At 32.4% G+C, this 16402-nt stretch overlaps 1 protein-coding gene across 1 annotated transcript in view; it reads right to left on the bottom strand.

The window, feature by feature from the left end:
* The window catches only part of LOC111618625 (protein BCL9 homolog), a 208512-nt gene extending 202566 nt beyond the window's left edge, over window positions 1-5946 (bottom strand). Inside the window, exon 1 of the mRNA XM_023360181.1 lies at window positions 5574-5946. Coding sequence (XP_023215949.1) covers window positions 5574-5598 — 25 coding nt within the window. The 5' untranslated portion in view covers window positions 5599-5946. The remainder of the gene's footprint in view (window positions 1-5573) is intronic.
* Window positions 5947-16402: the final 10456 nt, after the last annotated feature.

Genomic DNA, 16402 nt, shown 5'->3' on the forward strand with positions numbered 1-16402 from the left:
GTTTTAACTTTTCTTGGACCACTCTGGAACAGTGTGCCAGAGCATTATCATGCTGTAGCAGTGTACACTTTTGATTAAGCAATGCTGGATAGTGAGTGCACAGGACTTCAAATACTCATTCCAGTTATTCAGCATAGAGTTTGCCATCCATGGCCCAACTATAGGAACCAGCTACCCAATTGTCCCAATGCACTGTAGGATCCAAATTCCACCAAATGCACAGCATGAGTTTTCATTCAAACTGCCTTGTTGAACCATTTAAGCTGGCACTTTATCTGGTCAGAGCAACTGGTTTCCTCTGTTAGAATTTCTGAAAAAATCTATTTTTCATCTCCCATTACAATCCTGTGCCAGAATCTATTGTCTTTTGGATTTTGCTACATTCAATTACAAATGTGTATCTTCCTTTGTGCCTATTGCTCTGTCAGTTCATGGGGTACTTCTTGAGATCTTCTGCTGCAAAAGCCAAGATGTTTCTAATGCCAACAATGATTGATTGAAAAGTCCTTAGTTTAGCAGACAGCCAGCAATTGTTGTTGCTTGGCTCCTGTTGAACAGCTTGGAGCAGTGCTTCGTCATCAATGGTCGATAGTTGTCCTGACTGAAGCTTATCTATGAGTCTGGTGTTCCTGTAGTGAGAGGAGCAGAACCATTCAGTTGCAGTTGTCTTGCTCATCAGGCCCAGCCTTCAATTTCACAAATTTTCTCTGCTGCTGCCCTTGCACTGAACCCTTGTTTCCAGATAATGATGCAAGCCATAGGAGACATGATCTTGCACTGACTGGGTACAGAGAGACAATCCTTACACTTGCTGACATGGAGATAATCCAAGAACAAAGCAATTGATGGAGATGGTGATTACTTTGTTTTTATGTTTTGTTAATTTTTCACACCTATTTTCCATTAAGCTCATGCAATGTTGTTTTTACTTTTGACTCCTAGGCTTAAGTTCTATTAGACATGCTTAGTCACATCAGAGAACAGACACTATCACTTCAATACCTCTGTATATCAAAAACAAAGTCATGAACCCTCAAACATAAGTAAGTTTTTTACATTTAAATAGATTCTCATTACATTTTTTAATTCCCCATTGCAATTAATGAAAAAGGGCAAAGTTTTATCAAAATTGGCTCATTAAATTATGAGAACAAACTCAATTCTATCAGCCCATAGAAGGCGTGCTAGCAACTGTGGAACATTGTATGACAAAGTCATGCAATTTGTACAACATCACTTTGTCATGCATGCTCATGCTACTTTAGATCTCGAAAATGAAGTCATGGACTCCCATATTTTATTCATTTTTGGCTAGATCAGCGCAATTAATGGAAAATGGAAAAGTTTAATCAAAATCAATCAAACAGATTTTGAGAACAAACAATTCTGTAAGTCATATAGAAGAGGCTTTGCTAATGCTCTACCTCAATTAACAGATAACTAAAAATTATCTAATTAGTATGTTTGAACAATATGTCATTACTTTCAAAATGTTATGGAGTATTAATATATCAATCAAGAGTGGAATGTAAAATACTAAACATTTTTCTAGTAATTTATGATTATAATAAATAAAAAAAATAAAGCAACAATTAATTAATAAGTGCTTGAATATTTCAAAACCAATGCTTAAAATACTGATTTAAAATATTTGATATGAAGTTAAAAACTGCAATTCAGTCACATACTAAATAGACTATAGCTCCAACTACACTAAGAAATCTAAAAAGTGTAATGCAAAATGAATAAGTCTCAGCACAGTCTTTGTTATGTAAAAATGCAAAGCACACTGTAATTAAGGCAACCAAATGTAAAAGTTTATCGAAAAAGTTTCTGGCTTACATTTAATTACCTCCATCTTTGATTGAATAAAAAAAAAACAATATTAAAACAACATAATTTAAAATGTGGAATGTAATTAATCAATATATAAAATAAGAATGATTTAAAATTAGAACCTAAATAAATGTTAGCAAGTAAATTAAAATTAAAATTTAAATTGATAGAACCCAGTTTCAGTTTACTCTTCTATCAGTTGGATAACATATAATAATAACTTAAAAGTTTATATTTAAACTATTTCAAACTTGTATATAAAGTTATAGGAATAAAATATATGAACTTTAAATATAGTTTGTTTTCAAAAAGTTAATGCAACTTTTGAAAACTCAAAATCTACATATTGATTCCTAATATTGATATTGTTTTTGAGTAATCAGCTATGCCAATTTATTTAATAAGACATTTATTCATCTAAATTAAAAAATATGTGACAATTGTGTTTAGTATATGTAAACAAATGTAGATTTGCATTTGTAATGCAAAATTAAATTAATTAAATATGATAAATGTCTGTAACTCAAATAATTCACATACTAAAACTAATCAATTAAGTTGGATAATTCCAAATTCTGTATGTACGTATTTATGCACTGTACTGTACACACACAGAATGCACTTATTACGATCATATTCAGACATTGTCTATATTGATAACAACAGAATAACAGCATTAAACAGAATAATTAAATAAGACTGCCATTAGCAAAAACTTTGATTTTACTCACTCTGACATTAAATGGATATGTTAGAACAAGCTTTACATTTAAAATTTGTATAGCTTGATAATTTATTATAATTAATATATAATTCATCTAGTATTGTTTGAATATTGTCAGCCTTAAGAATAGTTGGTATATAATTGAGGTAAACAAATCCAGTAATATTTCTTCACTGAAAGCAAATAACATTTAAATGATAACTAGTGCTTCAAATGTTAAATATGTAAGACTGATAACAATTGCATATTATCAACCACATCTGACCAGTAACGTAAAAAGACAGCTTAAAAATACCTATTTATCTCAAGATGACAATAATTATAACCAAAACTAAGTAATGTTTCATAAGTACATTTTAATTTATCAATCATCTAATGTCCCAAAAAATGAGTTTATAACAATACCTGCAATTATAATAATCAGATTCTACTTCATATATGTATATATTATCATTTAGAGAATAAAATCTCATAACATTTTTTAATATGGTTATTAATTACAAATATGAATATTAATATATATGAAATAATTATATTAAGAAATAATTTTATAAAATAATTAAATATTTTAATTTCTTAATTTAACTGTCTTACAAGTTTCTTTAGATTAATAACTTACGAAATATCAATAGTATCTGCATATAGAATTAATAATTCTTTAAGCAAATACTATTCATATTTCGTAAGTTGAAAAATTATTTTCTTAAATAATATCTGTATTAGTCATACTGACAAACATTGCGTTTACATACCTATATAAATACCTATCCATACCAAATTCATTTAATTATTAATAAATTGATTAACCTAAAATTAAATCAAATATATGGGAATTAGAAATATTGCAAGTTTACACAAGATATAAATACAGTAAACTTTTCTTATTATAATCACTTTGGAACTGATCTATACTGATGACAATAACCAACTGATAGCACTAAGAGTAAATAAAAACAATTAAAATTAGTGGAATTCTACTATTATTGATTGACACTGACATTAAAAGGTAATGTTAAAACATATATAATATAAAAATTAATTAATTACAATTACTATTATTTTTATTAATTAATAGCAATTCAACTAGTATATTATTCAAGTAAGAAATACCAACAACTTCGACTATTATAATGCAAACAAATAAGGATTAATGCTTGAAATTTAAAGCACTAGTCAAAACTGAAAACGAATGCATGTTATCAACCATAGATGTTATCAATAGTGTAAAAGACAACTTAAAAATACCGTTATATCTGAATAAAATGATAACTACAACAAAAATCTGATTTCAATAAGCAAACTTTAATATATATTTCAACTCCTATGCTTCAGGACATGCATGCTAATTCTGATAACATTAGCCAACTGATAAGAAATATTAATATATATATACACATAAAAATACGCATGTAATTTTAATGCTTTCTTTATATAATATAGCTAAGAATTGTTATTAATCTGAAAAATGAATTTCCCTGATATAACAACATGTTGCATTGTGTAAATAAAATATGTTTACTCATTAATAAAAGAAAAAATTTATATTAAAAAGTCATTTAGTAATAAATTGAGAGAAAACTTTGAAAGACTCAAATTCCAATGAATTATCTCAAATTTTGTGATACATTTATTTTTGTTTCTTCAGTTCAAGAGTCAAAAGTTACGAACGACCGGAGAAAATAAGCATAACAAAAATTAGAAAGCAGTAGCAAGCAAGAAAAACTTTGTTAGCAACTTTTACTTTAAAAATTAATGACAAATTGAATTTTTAAAATAATAATAAAAAATAAACCATTGTCCAAAAAAACAAGTTGTAAATCTTTCATCAAATAGATATTTACAAAGTTGAAATACACCTAATAATGGAACGCATTGCAAGTTTAGAATAAAGCGTTCTAAATGAACAAGTATCCGATAAACAAAACATATCCCAAAAAAAATGTGTTAAGCGATTGAAAACTTTTCAATGCAATTATATTTTAAATACTCAAAACACGAAATTAAACATTGAATACTAGTATATTTTTCTTTTTCGGTACTTTAAAATCAGATAAATGTACTGTACATCTTATTAATATATCCGTCGCGATGCAATTATTTATCATATACAATGAATAAGTTACATATTATTACAAATAAGTACTATTGCTCTAATTATTTGAAAATTATTGCACAATTCCATTTGTTATTTAAATAAAATATATTTTACGAATCCGAACGTTTTAAAAACTGCGCGAAATGCAGAGAGCTTATTATTTCATCTAAAATCGCACGCAAATTTATATTATTCCGCATTAAACGAAATAACACAAAATTATCATTTACGAGTTTGACTATTTTAAATTTTATCTTCAATAATTCTATTATAACATAAATCAAAATTCATATTGCAAATATACATTTTTCAATAATAATAATAATAACAATTAAAACTCGTGGAGTTTACGAGACCACATCGAGGTCCCGAACTCATCGTCCCGAGCTCGAATCGAGCCCACGTATTTAAATTTCGAAAATATGCTTCTTTAAATAGCGCATTCCTTTAAAATATTTTAAGAAATAATCGAAGAGACGTAAAATTAGAGCAAACCGAACAAACGGTTTACGAAACTTTCTAATAATTTAAAGCAATTTTACATTAATTATAACAATTAAGCAAATACACTTTCTAAGTAAACAATTATTATTATTATATATTTATATCTTAATTTACTTTAAAAACAAATAGAACACACAGATTTCAATTTTATATAGGTAATCTTTTTTTCTATCTTTTTCTATACAAGATAATGTTATACTGATTAAAAAAAACAAATTTATTTTTTTAAATAACTGATAGATAATATATTATAAATAGTAAATTCCTTTATCATTTAAATATATACTTGAAAATCTATATATATTGATAAAATAACTGTCAACTTTAGCATTTAGAGATAATTGAAAGAATATCAACAAACTTACTTATATTTAAAATGTTCTTAATATATATAATAAGAAATGAGAATCTAACCTTGTGATTTAAGCTTCCTTGGCATCTTCTAATCGTTTCACCTCCAAACTTGTGACATTTTTGCTGGTCCCATGATATATAACTCATGTTGAGGCCATGTGATCTTGTGTTGAGGTGAAGTTGAGTCAACTTACGACCGAACGAATATGAGAAAAGATGATTTTTACTAGTTGTCTTCTCACTAAAACAAACCCAACGAATTTTGTTTCACATCAAAACACAAACAAATTCACCAAATCATTCCGTAATCACACATCATGACACTGTAGTTTTATCTTCCTAATTTTATTTGTAAGAAATGGCTTTTCTTCTTTCTATCGCCACCAACTCGTTGCATTTCTTCTACTTCGTATCCGTTTCGACCGCTAGGGGAATCGCAACCGTAACGTCCCCTATCGGAGAAATTCTTAACTAATTACTTTTTTAAAGTAATTATAAGCGACGTTCCGATCTCTTAATTCTCATAGACATCGATCTTCTTATAATTAAATTAATTTATAAATATTACGAATAAATTTTTATTATAATATTTAAATAACGCGTTTATACAAAAAAGAAGTTTAATTTGTTTTTTTTAAATATTTATTATTTTATATTAAATTCAAATTTGAATATTTAAATAATACAATTGAAATTTTCATAGACATCGATATTGTGTTAAACAATACATTTTTACCACGTAATTTTTAAAAGTTATTATGTAGTAATATTTATAAAATATTTAAATTCGAAAAATTATATGTATTTTTTTTTTGTTTTGTTTTTATTATTATTATTATTATTGTGCCGGTTTAGTGTGGAGCAATACACGAGAAGGATTTAGGTAGAGGCAGAAAAGCAAGAGTATATAATTGCTCTCAACCACCTTGCCTTCGGCTATAAATTTCTTTATTTTAAATGAGGTTAAACAACTTCGGATCGTTATTTTAAAAAGCGAATTATCCATGTATGATACAGCGTTAAATCTATAGAAAAATTTCACTCGTCAAATTCCATTCGATTTCAATATTACATAATTCTTCGTTAATTAATTTCAATTTTAATTAATTAAAAAAAAAATATGCAAAACGAATTTTTCATTTCAAAAAATAAATTATATTTGTATTGTCTATAATAAAATGCAAAAAAGTAAATAATCAAAACGCGCAAAAATTACATATTTTATAAGAATAATTCTGTATTAAGTGTATATTAATTGAGAATTTAATTAATTAATACAGAATAAAGGATTAAATACCTTTTTTTTTTTCTTTAATGCCCTTTTAGATTTACATCTTATGACACTATATAAAGAATTTTAATGAAAGAGTCAGTATTAAAAAAAAATGTATTTCTAGATCTTGTGATATAAAACTCACGTTCCTGCATAATTTAAACGAGTTACTATAACCAATTATTTCGCATCAAAATGTCCAAGACATCATTCATATAATTACTAATAACTTTACATATATTAGTAATTACTTCCATTTAAAAAATTTATTTTGAATTTGAATAATTTTTATTTATAGTTTCTTAATTAATTAACACTGACACCCTGTGTTTTACTACTATTAGTATTTGGCACTATAGTTTTATTACTAGATACGATAGTTTAGGGTTTTACAATGGCATTCGAGAAGCTTAAAAATATACAGTAGAACCCCCTATAACACTGTAGATAATTCCGCGTTATATGTATTCCATGTTGTACGAGTCACTTAGATTATACAAATACGTGTGCGGGCTGTGAACGGCTCACGTGATTGTAAAATCTACGTGACTCGTACAACACGGAATTCATATAACGCGGAATTATCTACAGTGTTATAGATTTTAATAGGGATATTCTATATACTGGTTTTTAATCTTATATATTTCATATTCTCTCAAATCTTATATACAATGTAAAATATATTAAGACTTTATTCATTTGGGAAATCATATAAAGTTCCATATTTGAATGTCACGATGTATATTTTATAGATGCCTAAAGACTATTTAGTATTTAGATTAGATTAATGGTAGGTTATAAAGCAACACAATCCATGAGCGATATGCCAAAAGGAGATGCCTCCCGGGAGGCTTTTCTAAGGGAAAATGGCCCATAAATACATGTTAGACACGTGAAGAAATCTCCGGAAAACTCCACGTTGGTGAGAACTTATGAAGGAAATTGTTTTTTGTTTTTTTTTTAAATTTAACTAAAATAGGCAATTTAAACGAATTAATTAAGAAAACATTGTATGAATTTTTATTCAATTGTTAATGATGAAAATAGTAGTAACCAACGAGCTAGAATATAATACATAGAGTGACTGTGACCATGGTTACAACGCTATTGGTAACAACGACAAGTGCTATCAGTTGGAATAGTCTTGCTCCTTGCTTTACACAACACAAATACACTTGACTAAAAGAAAAATGGCGGACGCGTATTCAATTTTCCTCAAACAGGGCGTCGAATCAGCCACTCTATGTAGTATATTCGAGCTGGATGGTTGTAATATGACTTACTGAACACTTTTGTTGGGTGTTTCATTTCAATTCTTTATTGTATGAACCTTAATTCGTTACAAGATGGTTAAAGTATTACATAAAAAGTTAGTACATTATAACAAATTAGTAGAATAGCTTAGTACAACACAATAAACATAATACTCGTTTTACAGATATTATATAAATCTGAAAATTCTAGCTCTACATTTTGGAACTTTCTGGATATTTTCTTTAATATTTTCCATCTGCAGTCGGTTTAATCTATAAATGAAAAACTTGCATTCAACAAAAGTTTTCAATAACGTTTTTAAATTTTCTTTTTACGTGCCGAAAAACAATTAGAAATTAATGTAAAAATGCGCAGCTTTCGATAAATATCGAATCTTTAAAGAGTTAATATGAAATTTAATAAGTTTTATTAAATATAAAAATTTATGTACAATCGTGAAAATTCTATGTAGAATTTTAATTGTCGAAGTAATTATAATCCTGTTTTGGACAAATATCGACTGCAATGTGTGTTTTTGGTTAAAGTTCAACGTGGAAACGTTCAACGTTTACAGCATTCTAGTGACCAATATCCGTTATTGTGTAGTGAAAGTTTTTACTAGTAGAACATCGGTTGAAATACAGTCTGTATATGTCTATTTGAGGACACAATACAAAGCGTGTTAAAATAAATAAACGAGTAAGATACATTAATTTATATGTATTTTAAAGCTACGATCTTTCAGCCTTTGACGCTGGACGGACTCTTTCACCATTTCTTCTGACTCATTTCTGTCTAGTCCCTGACCTTGTCTCCACTGTTCATTCCGCAACTTCGGGGTATCGCCGCTCCAGATAACGGACGAGAGACGAGGCGCTGTTGTCCGGAGTTACGACCACTATCCGTTTCATGCCACTCCTCCTCCGCATCTTTCGGAACACCCGTATCACACCGGGCCAAGACTAGGCGCCATCTTGGGGCTCGACACGGTCCGAGGTGTTCCGCTTCTTTAACAATGAAAAGATTTTATTCCTCTGAAGGATGCCGATCAATTCTTATCGAAAACCATCGCCTCTAATTGTAATATTTTGTATATTAAAATTGAGAGAGGATCTATTGTTGACTCGTGCGATTATTGCATGAGTCAACAATAGATCCTCTCTCAACAACAGAATTACATTGTTGCGTAGCGACTTAATGTAATGTTTAAAAATTTGGATTTTTGGGTGAATTAATGGGGGATGGGATTTTAAATTCTTCAGCTTTGTTATAGATCGAAAATGCTGTTGCTCGGGAAATAGACACGGGAAAAGAGTTAAAGCTTATGCAGATTTAAAAATCAATTTGAAAATACATCTAAATTATAACTGATTAAGTTCAAATTACAGTTTAAAATTAATTATTTTTGTTTGTAATCAATTTATGTGTTTTTAATATAGTATTTATATATTTGAATTAATAAAGATTAAAGTAGAAATATTGAAGTTATGAAATTATGAAATCTCGAGAACGGAGTTAGATAGATGAAAATGGAGATCAGATAAGGAAATCTTATGGGCCGGAAGCCCGAATACAAATCTATATACAAATTTCTAGTAATGATTGATAATAAAGTAAATCTATCAAACACTAGATAATAGGAATTTACATATTTACAGAACGAGAGATGATATATAAAGGCAAAAACTGCATCTAGTAACAATGCAATTGAAATGTTTCTGGTGTTCGACCAGAGTACAAATGCATTGTTATAAGATCGAAAATTAGAGCGGCCATACTTCAAGTACGGCCGATTATCTGAAAAATTTTTACTGAGCAAACATATACTGTATCCTTTTCAGCAACTAGCTCTTACTATTGTAATAGTATTCTATAAAATACTTTTTAAACAATAACTTTTTTATACGAAACTGCCCACCAGTGGCCAAGCGGTTCCATTCCCTGAACACTGGAAGTTCGTCCGTGGGTTCGGGCCTCTCCAGGATGGACTGGAGTGAAACTTTTCCGGGTTTTCTCCACGTCTGTAACGCCCGAATAAGGGCCAGTTACCCTTAAAAATATCTCCCGGAAGGCATTCCCCTAGGCTGATCGCCCAACTGTTGCGTTGTCGTAACTTAACAGATACGAAACACATAATAGCATACAAAAGTGCAACGTAACATTATAAAACTGTATACCTGTAATTAATTACTGTACATTATATTTATAGGTTTAATAATACAGGTTATATAGGTTAAGTTTTTAATAAACGTTTAAGTACAATAAACTATTAGTCTATATATATGCAAATATTTTTGTAATTTCTTCAATGTTAACTCTTTCTGACTCGTGGGCATTAAGAGGGTCTCTATCGCAAGTCCATTATAAGTTCGGTAAAGTTTACAATGGAGCTACCGTGTGATGGATTGGACTCGAAATATTCGGACAGACCACCCTCGAAAAATTCCTGGGGTTTTTCGACTCTATCCCGGGTGCCCCCAGAATGGTAAGCTGCCACCTTGACATGATTTGCATTTTTTGTTTCGAATTTAAGTTTGCAAGTTAAAATAAAAGGATAAGAACTTCCTTCTTATAAAACTTGCTTATTCCAAGGTAATACAGGTTTCTATCAAGGACACAATTCTTGATATTTTTAAAAATATAAACATTAAATATCGACTAATAAGTAACCTTATATGATCTATGAAATTTAATACGATTCACGATGTGTCATTCATTTACATATATTAAGAATATCATCTGTTTTCAATGACAATTTCAACAGGAATATAATTGAATTGAATAATTATGATATTTTTATTTTCAAAAATTTTAGGTAATTTATTTACTTTTTATATGCAAATTTACAAGGTCTGTTCAAAAAGTATCGGACCTTTGGTCGGCAAAAATAAATTTATTGACTTTGAGGAACAAAACCCTAATCCCCTTCAAAGTAGTCTCCTTGGTAATGTATACACTTCTTCCAGCGTTTCTGCCATTGCTGGAAACACTGCTGGAACGCATCTTTTGGAATGGTTATCAGCCGGTCCGTCGCATTTCGCACGATGTCTTCTCTCGACTAAATTTGGGTTCCTTTTAGCGGCATTTTCAGCTTGAGAAATAGCCAAAGGTCACACGGAGCCATGTGGAGAGAATACGGAGCGTGACGAACCACAGGAGTATTGTGTTTGGCGACGAAAGCCCGAATCAGATGCGCAGAATGGGCGGATGCGTTATCACGATGGAGCTGCCAAGTTTTGATCGACCACAGATCCCATCGTTTGCATCGCACTGTATCGGAAAGACGACGAAGGACCTCCTGGTAGTACTCCTTTGCGATGGTTTGGCCTTGTGGTGCGTACTCACGACACACCACCCCACGAGAGTCGAAAAAACTGTCAACATGACCTTTGATATTGCTGCGGACCTGCCGCGCTTTTTTTGGCCTCGAGGATCGTCCCCGAAAGCCTGCTGAATCTTGCGAATGGTTTACACTCGGGTATCGCCAAGGTTTTTGGCAAAATTTGATGTAATATCGCTGCTCACGTTGTTCAGTCATTTTCCAGCTTAGTGAAATCCGACGAGAGCGCACTACATGACCTCACTCATACGCCGATTGCCAACGACTAACGCTTTCTGCAGGCGGGAAAAAATTCAGGGCTGTGCATGACTGTCCCCTCCACAACTCCACCGAAGGAGGCCTCTCTCGCATCATTGGTTTACGCGGAAAAAAATAAGGTCTCCCCTCCACAACTCCACCGAAGGAGGCCTCTCTCGCATCATTGGTTTACGCAGAAAAAAATAAGGTCCGATACTTTTTGAACAGACCTTGTATATTAGTTTAATGTAATTAATAACATTAAAATTTCTAAGAAGTGGGAGAATTCAACTTCGCAGGCTTGGAAAAAGCCCTTTTAATGCCCACAGACCAGATAGAGTGAAAAAACAGTGCATTAATATTCACATATTTATAAAAATTCTTGAAAATACATATAAATTAATGTATCTTACTCGTTTATTTATTTTAACACGCTTTGTATTGTGTTCTCAAATCTTACAATTCAAATTTCATCTACTTCTAATTAACATAGAAAGCTGAAACTTTGACAGCACGCGTAAGTCCGATGACAATGTACTTTAATGTTTTAAGAGTGGCCCTGTTTCCACTATTGTCTCCATCCCAAAACCCAATAAACATCATATAGATGTATGTATCAAAGCATTGTAGTCATGTATATAGAGGTTTGCTGAAATCCCCCCCATCACTCACGTTCAATGTCGAAAACATAACCAATAAAAGCGTTATAAAACTGTATTAAAATCACCCTTCTTTACTTTTTTGTTCTTTTCCTCATTTCTATTTCTTTCTTCTCTTCTTCTCCCTTTGAATTTTATAAATTAATTTCGGAAGTGAAAAATTCAGCCGTCCAGGAGTACAAGAATCTTCTCTTCTGTGCCTAGCAAGTGCAGGGATCGCTTCTTTCTTTCCGGCTCTACCTCAATTCTATCGCGACACAACAAAGTCGAGCGACATCCTAGTAAATAAATCAATATTTATCGGACTGCAGCATCGTTTGTCTCATTATTCATAATGGTTTATAACACATACAAGCGAATACTTTCAACGGTGCATCAGACAAAAGATTTCTGCCGAAGTAAAGCATCCAACAAAAGTTTTCAATAAGAAAACAAACGTATAAACTTTCTTTTTACGTGCCTACACAATTATAAATTAATCTAAAAACGATAAATATCGAATCTTAGGCCCACCAGTGGCCAAGCGGTCTTCGTTCCCTGAACACTGGGAGTTCGCTCGGACAGGCTGGCCACGTGGAGTTTTCCAGATTTTCTCCACGTCTGTAACGCCTAAATAGAGGCCAATTTCCCTTAAAAAGACCTCCCGGAAAGCATCCCCTCCAAGACAGATCGCCCAAGTGTTGCGTTGTCGGTTGCCATAACTGAAAACAACAAAACAAAACAAAAAATCGAATCTCTAAACAGTTAGCCCAATATGAAATTTAATAACTTTTATTAAATGCAAAAATTTATATACAATCGTGAAAATTCCGTGTAAAAATTTCAGTTGTTCAAGTAATTATAATTCTGATCTAAACACATATCGACTGCAAGGTTTGTTTAAAGTTCAACGTGGTTTTTAGTTAAAGTTCATAGTGCATTATTCTGAGGTGAAATGTTTTACAAGTAGAACACCGGTCGAAATATTATAAGATGCCTTGGGCAGTTATAGTCGTTTAAACAACAGCGTAACACAGTCTTTTATTAAACACGAGAACGCTACTTAATATTTCGTTGTCACTTTGCCACGTCACTATGTTCTATGCACTTAAACGGAGTGGAAGAACCAATCTCGAATGGTGTCCAAGTAACCATCCGTAAATTGGGATGAAAAGTCGAGTTCAGTTGATTAAGTCGTAGCCGAGTGAAAATGTCATATTCGGGTTAAGGGTCACTTCCGAGTAGCTGAGTCAGATTTGGTGTAAAGTCGAAATCCGTGCAAAAAGGCCTCGGCAGAAAAGGGTTTATGTTTTCCAGCAGCAAAACAATCTTTTCCAGCAAGGCCTTTTAGGCTTGACTTCTTTCTGTCCAGTCCCTGATGGAGTGCCCCGTGTTGGAGGATTGCAGAGCATCGATTCGCCTTCTCCTTCCTTCGGGCAACACCTGGCCCTGTTAGGAAAGCGCCCTTTTAGAAAGTGAAACTTTGTTTATGGCATTTGTGGACCTGGTCAAAAACTACTTTTATCGGACCACCATAAATTAGGGAATGTATTTCCTTCCGTTTGTTGTTACTGCTATCAGGCGCCTGTTCAGCGTGCCATCCTGTCCTACGTGGTACTTACGTTATGTTTGGATGTAGTGCTTCAATAATCCTCGTCTTGTTAACTTATTGTAAATAGCATTAATACTGTATATATTACATTCCTTTTGTTACTCTATGTTATTTTATCTACCTTATATTATATAATTGTACATCCCTTTTATTTTAATAGACAATGTTATTGTATATATTTCGTACCATGTAACCTCTGAAACCGTTTTGTACTTACTTCCGTACATTATTGTTGTAGCTTTATACTGCAAACGTATATGTACAGTACCTCCAACTGTAAGCTTCATATATTTTATTATTATTATTATTATTGTTGTTTATATATATACATACAGTAGACCCCCTATAACATGGTAGATACGTTCCGTGTTTTATGAATTCCATGTTGTACGAGTCACTTAAATACATGAGCCAATCACAGCCCGTCACATATGCAGTTTATGGACTACGGCTGTTTGAAAGGTTTTCTTCCATAAAATTAATCGATTCTAGGCTAATTTGACTCAACATTTCCAAAACACGTATAATTTTTTGGTAATAATTCGTATAAACTATGCTATAAACAAAAAATTATAGGATTACTTACCGAGTGTGCACCGTTCGACGACGCCATTGCTTAAGATTGTTTTCGTCGCGGAGTGACGCATCGAACGGCGGGTGCGTGTTTCCTGATAAATTATTTTTCTGCGGAAAATTCGCTGAACTTTGGAGACAGCATTAATATAAATATAATTTTTATGGCCGTTAAATAATAAATGGTTTTTAATAGATCCGCTGCTCTTTTAAACTCAACGGTTTGTACAATATCCACTATTGGTCTAGATTCGACCAATCCTGTCGCGACACGAGTCGGCGATGACGTTATACCGTATTATACGAGTTTCTTTTAGCGCGTTTATACGAATACGATCGCAATTTTTTCGCCGTTTTATACGAATCCGTATTATATGAATCCGTTTTATAGGGGTCTACTGTATATATATGTATATTGTTGTTTTAATTTTAGTTTACCACATAATGTTACTGTAAATATTGTTTATGTAATATTCTGTATTGTCTCAATTTTTTTATCTGTACATCTCTCCGGTTGTTTCTAAGCGGTATCGAGATTGTACAACTTTGTACCAAATAAAGGTTGAATGAATGAAAAAAATGTCCAGTCCGGTCTCAGGTCACTCCCATTTGATGTCACTCCTCCTCCGCATCTTTCCAATGCACCCGTATTACACCAGGCCAAGACCAGGCGCCATGTTGGGGCTCGACACGGTCCGAGGTGTTCCACTTCTTCAATTCTTTGAAATTCTCCATTCTGCAAAGGAAAATGAGCGAATGTTGTGAAAACACACCTTTACATTAATTAAGAAATATTCCTAATCTAAAATGAATTGTAAATTTCGAATGCAGAAATGATTGTTTTAATTCCTTGAATATTATAATAAAATCTCTATTTATTGTATATAATAATTTGAATCGTTTCGACGATTTTCAATGTTCGATAGAGAAATTAGTTTATTAAAAAATCGTACTATTCTGTTGACTGCCGTAACAAAAAACATGTGTGAAAGTAGAGGAAACGACGAGACGACAAACGAACTAGAATTGTAAGTTCGCTGGTGAATATTGGGGACTTAAAATCACGCTTCACTGACACCAGTGTAACTTTGGGATAAAAACCCCACTTCTCGCACCAGTGTAAGTTTTCCGACTGTTAGGGGGATCGTTAATCCCGCGTCAGGATGATCGTTCGCGTGTGGGTGTGGAGGAAGAGACAGAGATGACAAGTATCTTACAAAACTCCGTTTATTTTAGAAGAAAAATAAACTTACACTAAGAAACAAATATTTTCTAAACACAATCGGCTGGTTGGAAGTCGATAGCGTCGATGCTTCTTTAGTTGTTTGTTGTATAGGTGGTCCCGGGGCAGTGTTGCCAAACAGTTCGTCAGACTCCGTTGGTCGACGTCGGCGACGGCACTGCTTCGGTATCGGCACCAAGACGTAAAAGATTGTCTCCGGTTTGTTGACACAGCGCTTCCGATTTTCACTCCTTTTGTGTTGACTCGCCGAGTGCGTCGTGTCCTTCACGATCGGGGATTACATTAATCTCCGATTTCCCCTTTCTGTCCATCCTGATTGGTTCCACGTTTGTCCCTAAGCGAAAGACGAGACCCGTTCGGGTCCCGAGAAAGTTCGCTTCGGGAAATTTACCCGTCATTATCCGTTAACTCTGGATGGAAGGTGTAGATGGGACTTTGAACTTGCGCTCATTTTACCCCATTGTTGTCTAGTCTATGACGTTTTAGAATTTTAACGACCTGACGCGATCTCCCCTTTTATAATTAACCTTTCCCCTCTTCGAGATTTTCTATGTTCTAATTATTTGTATACGAGCGCCTCGTCAAAGGTCCATCTCTACTGGAGGACACTCGTTTATTGCGTCATGTTTTACATTAAATGTTTTTTTCTCGTCTCTGTTTCATATGACTAGAACAACTGAATCCGATATTTGATCGGTTTTAACAATGGAGATTTTTTT

Source organism: Centruroides sculpturatus, unplaced genomic scaffold (assembly GCF_000671375.1).
Source record: "Centruroides sculpturatus isolate CEXI.00-Female unplaced genomic scaffold, Cexi_2.0 scaffold94, whole genome shotgun sequence".
Taxonomy (NCBI): domain Eukaryota; kingdom Metazoa; phylum Arthropoda; class Arachnida; order Scorpiones; family Buthidae; genus Centruroides; species Centruroides sculpturatus.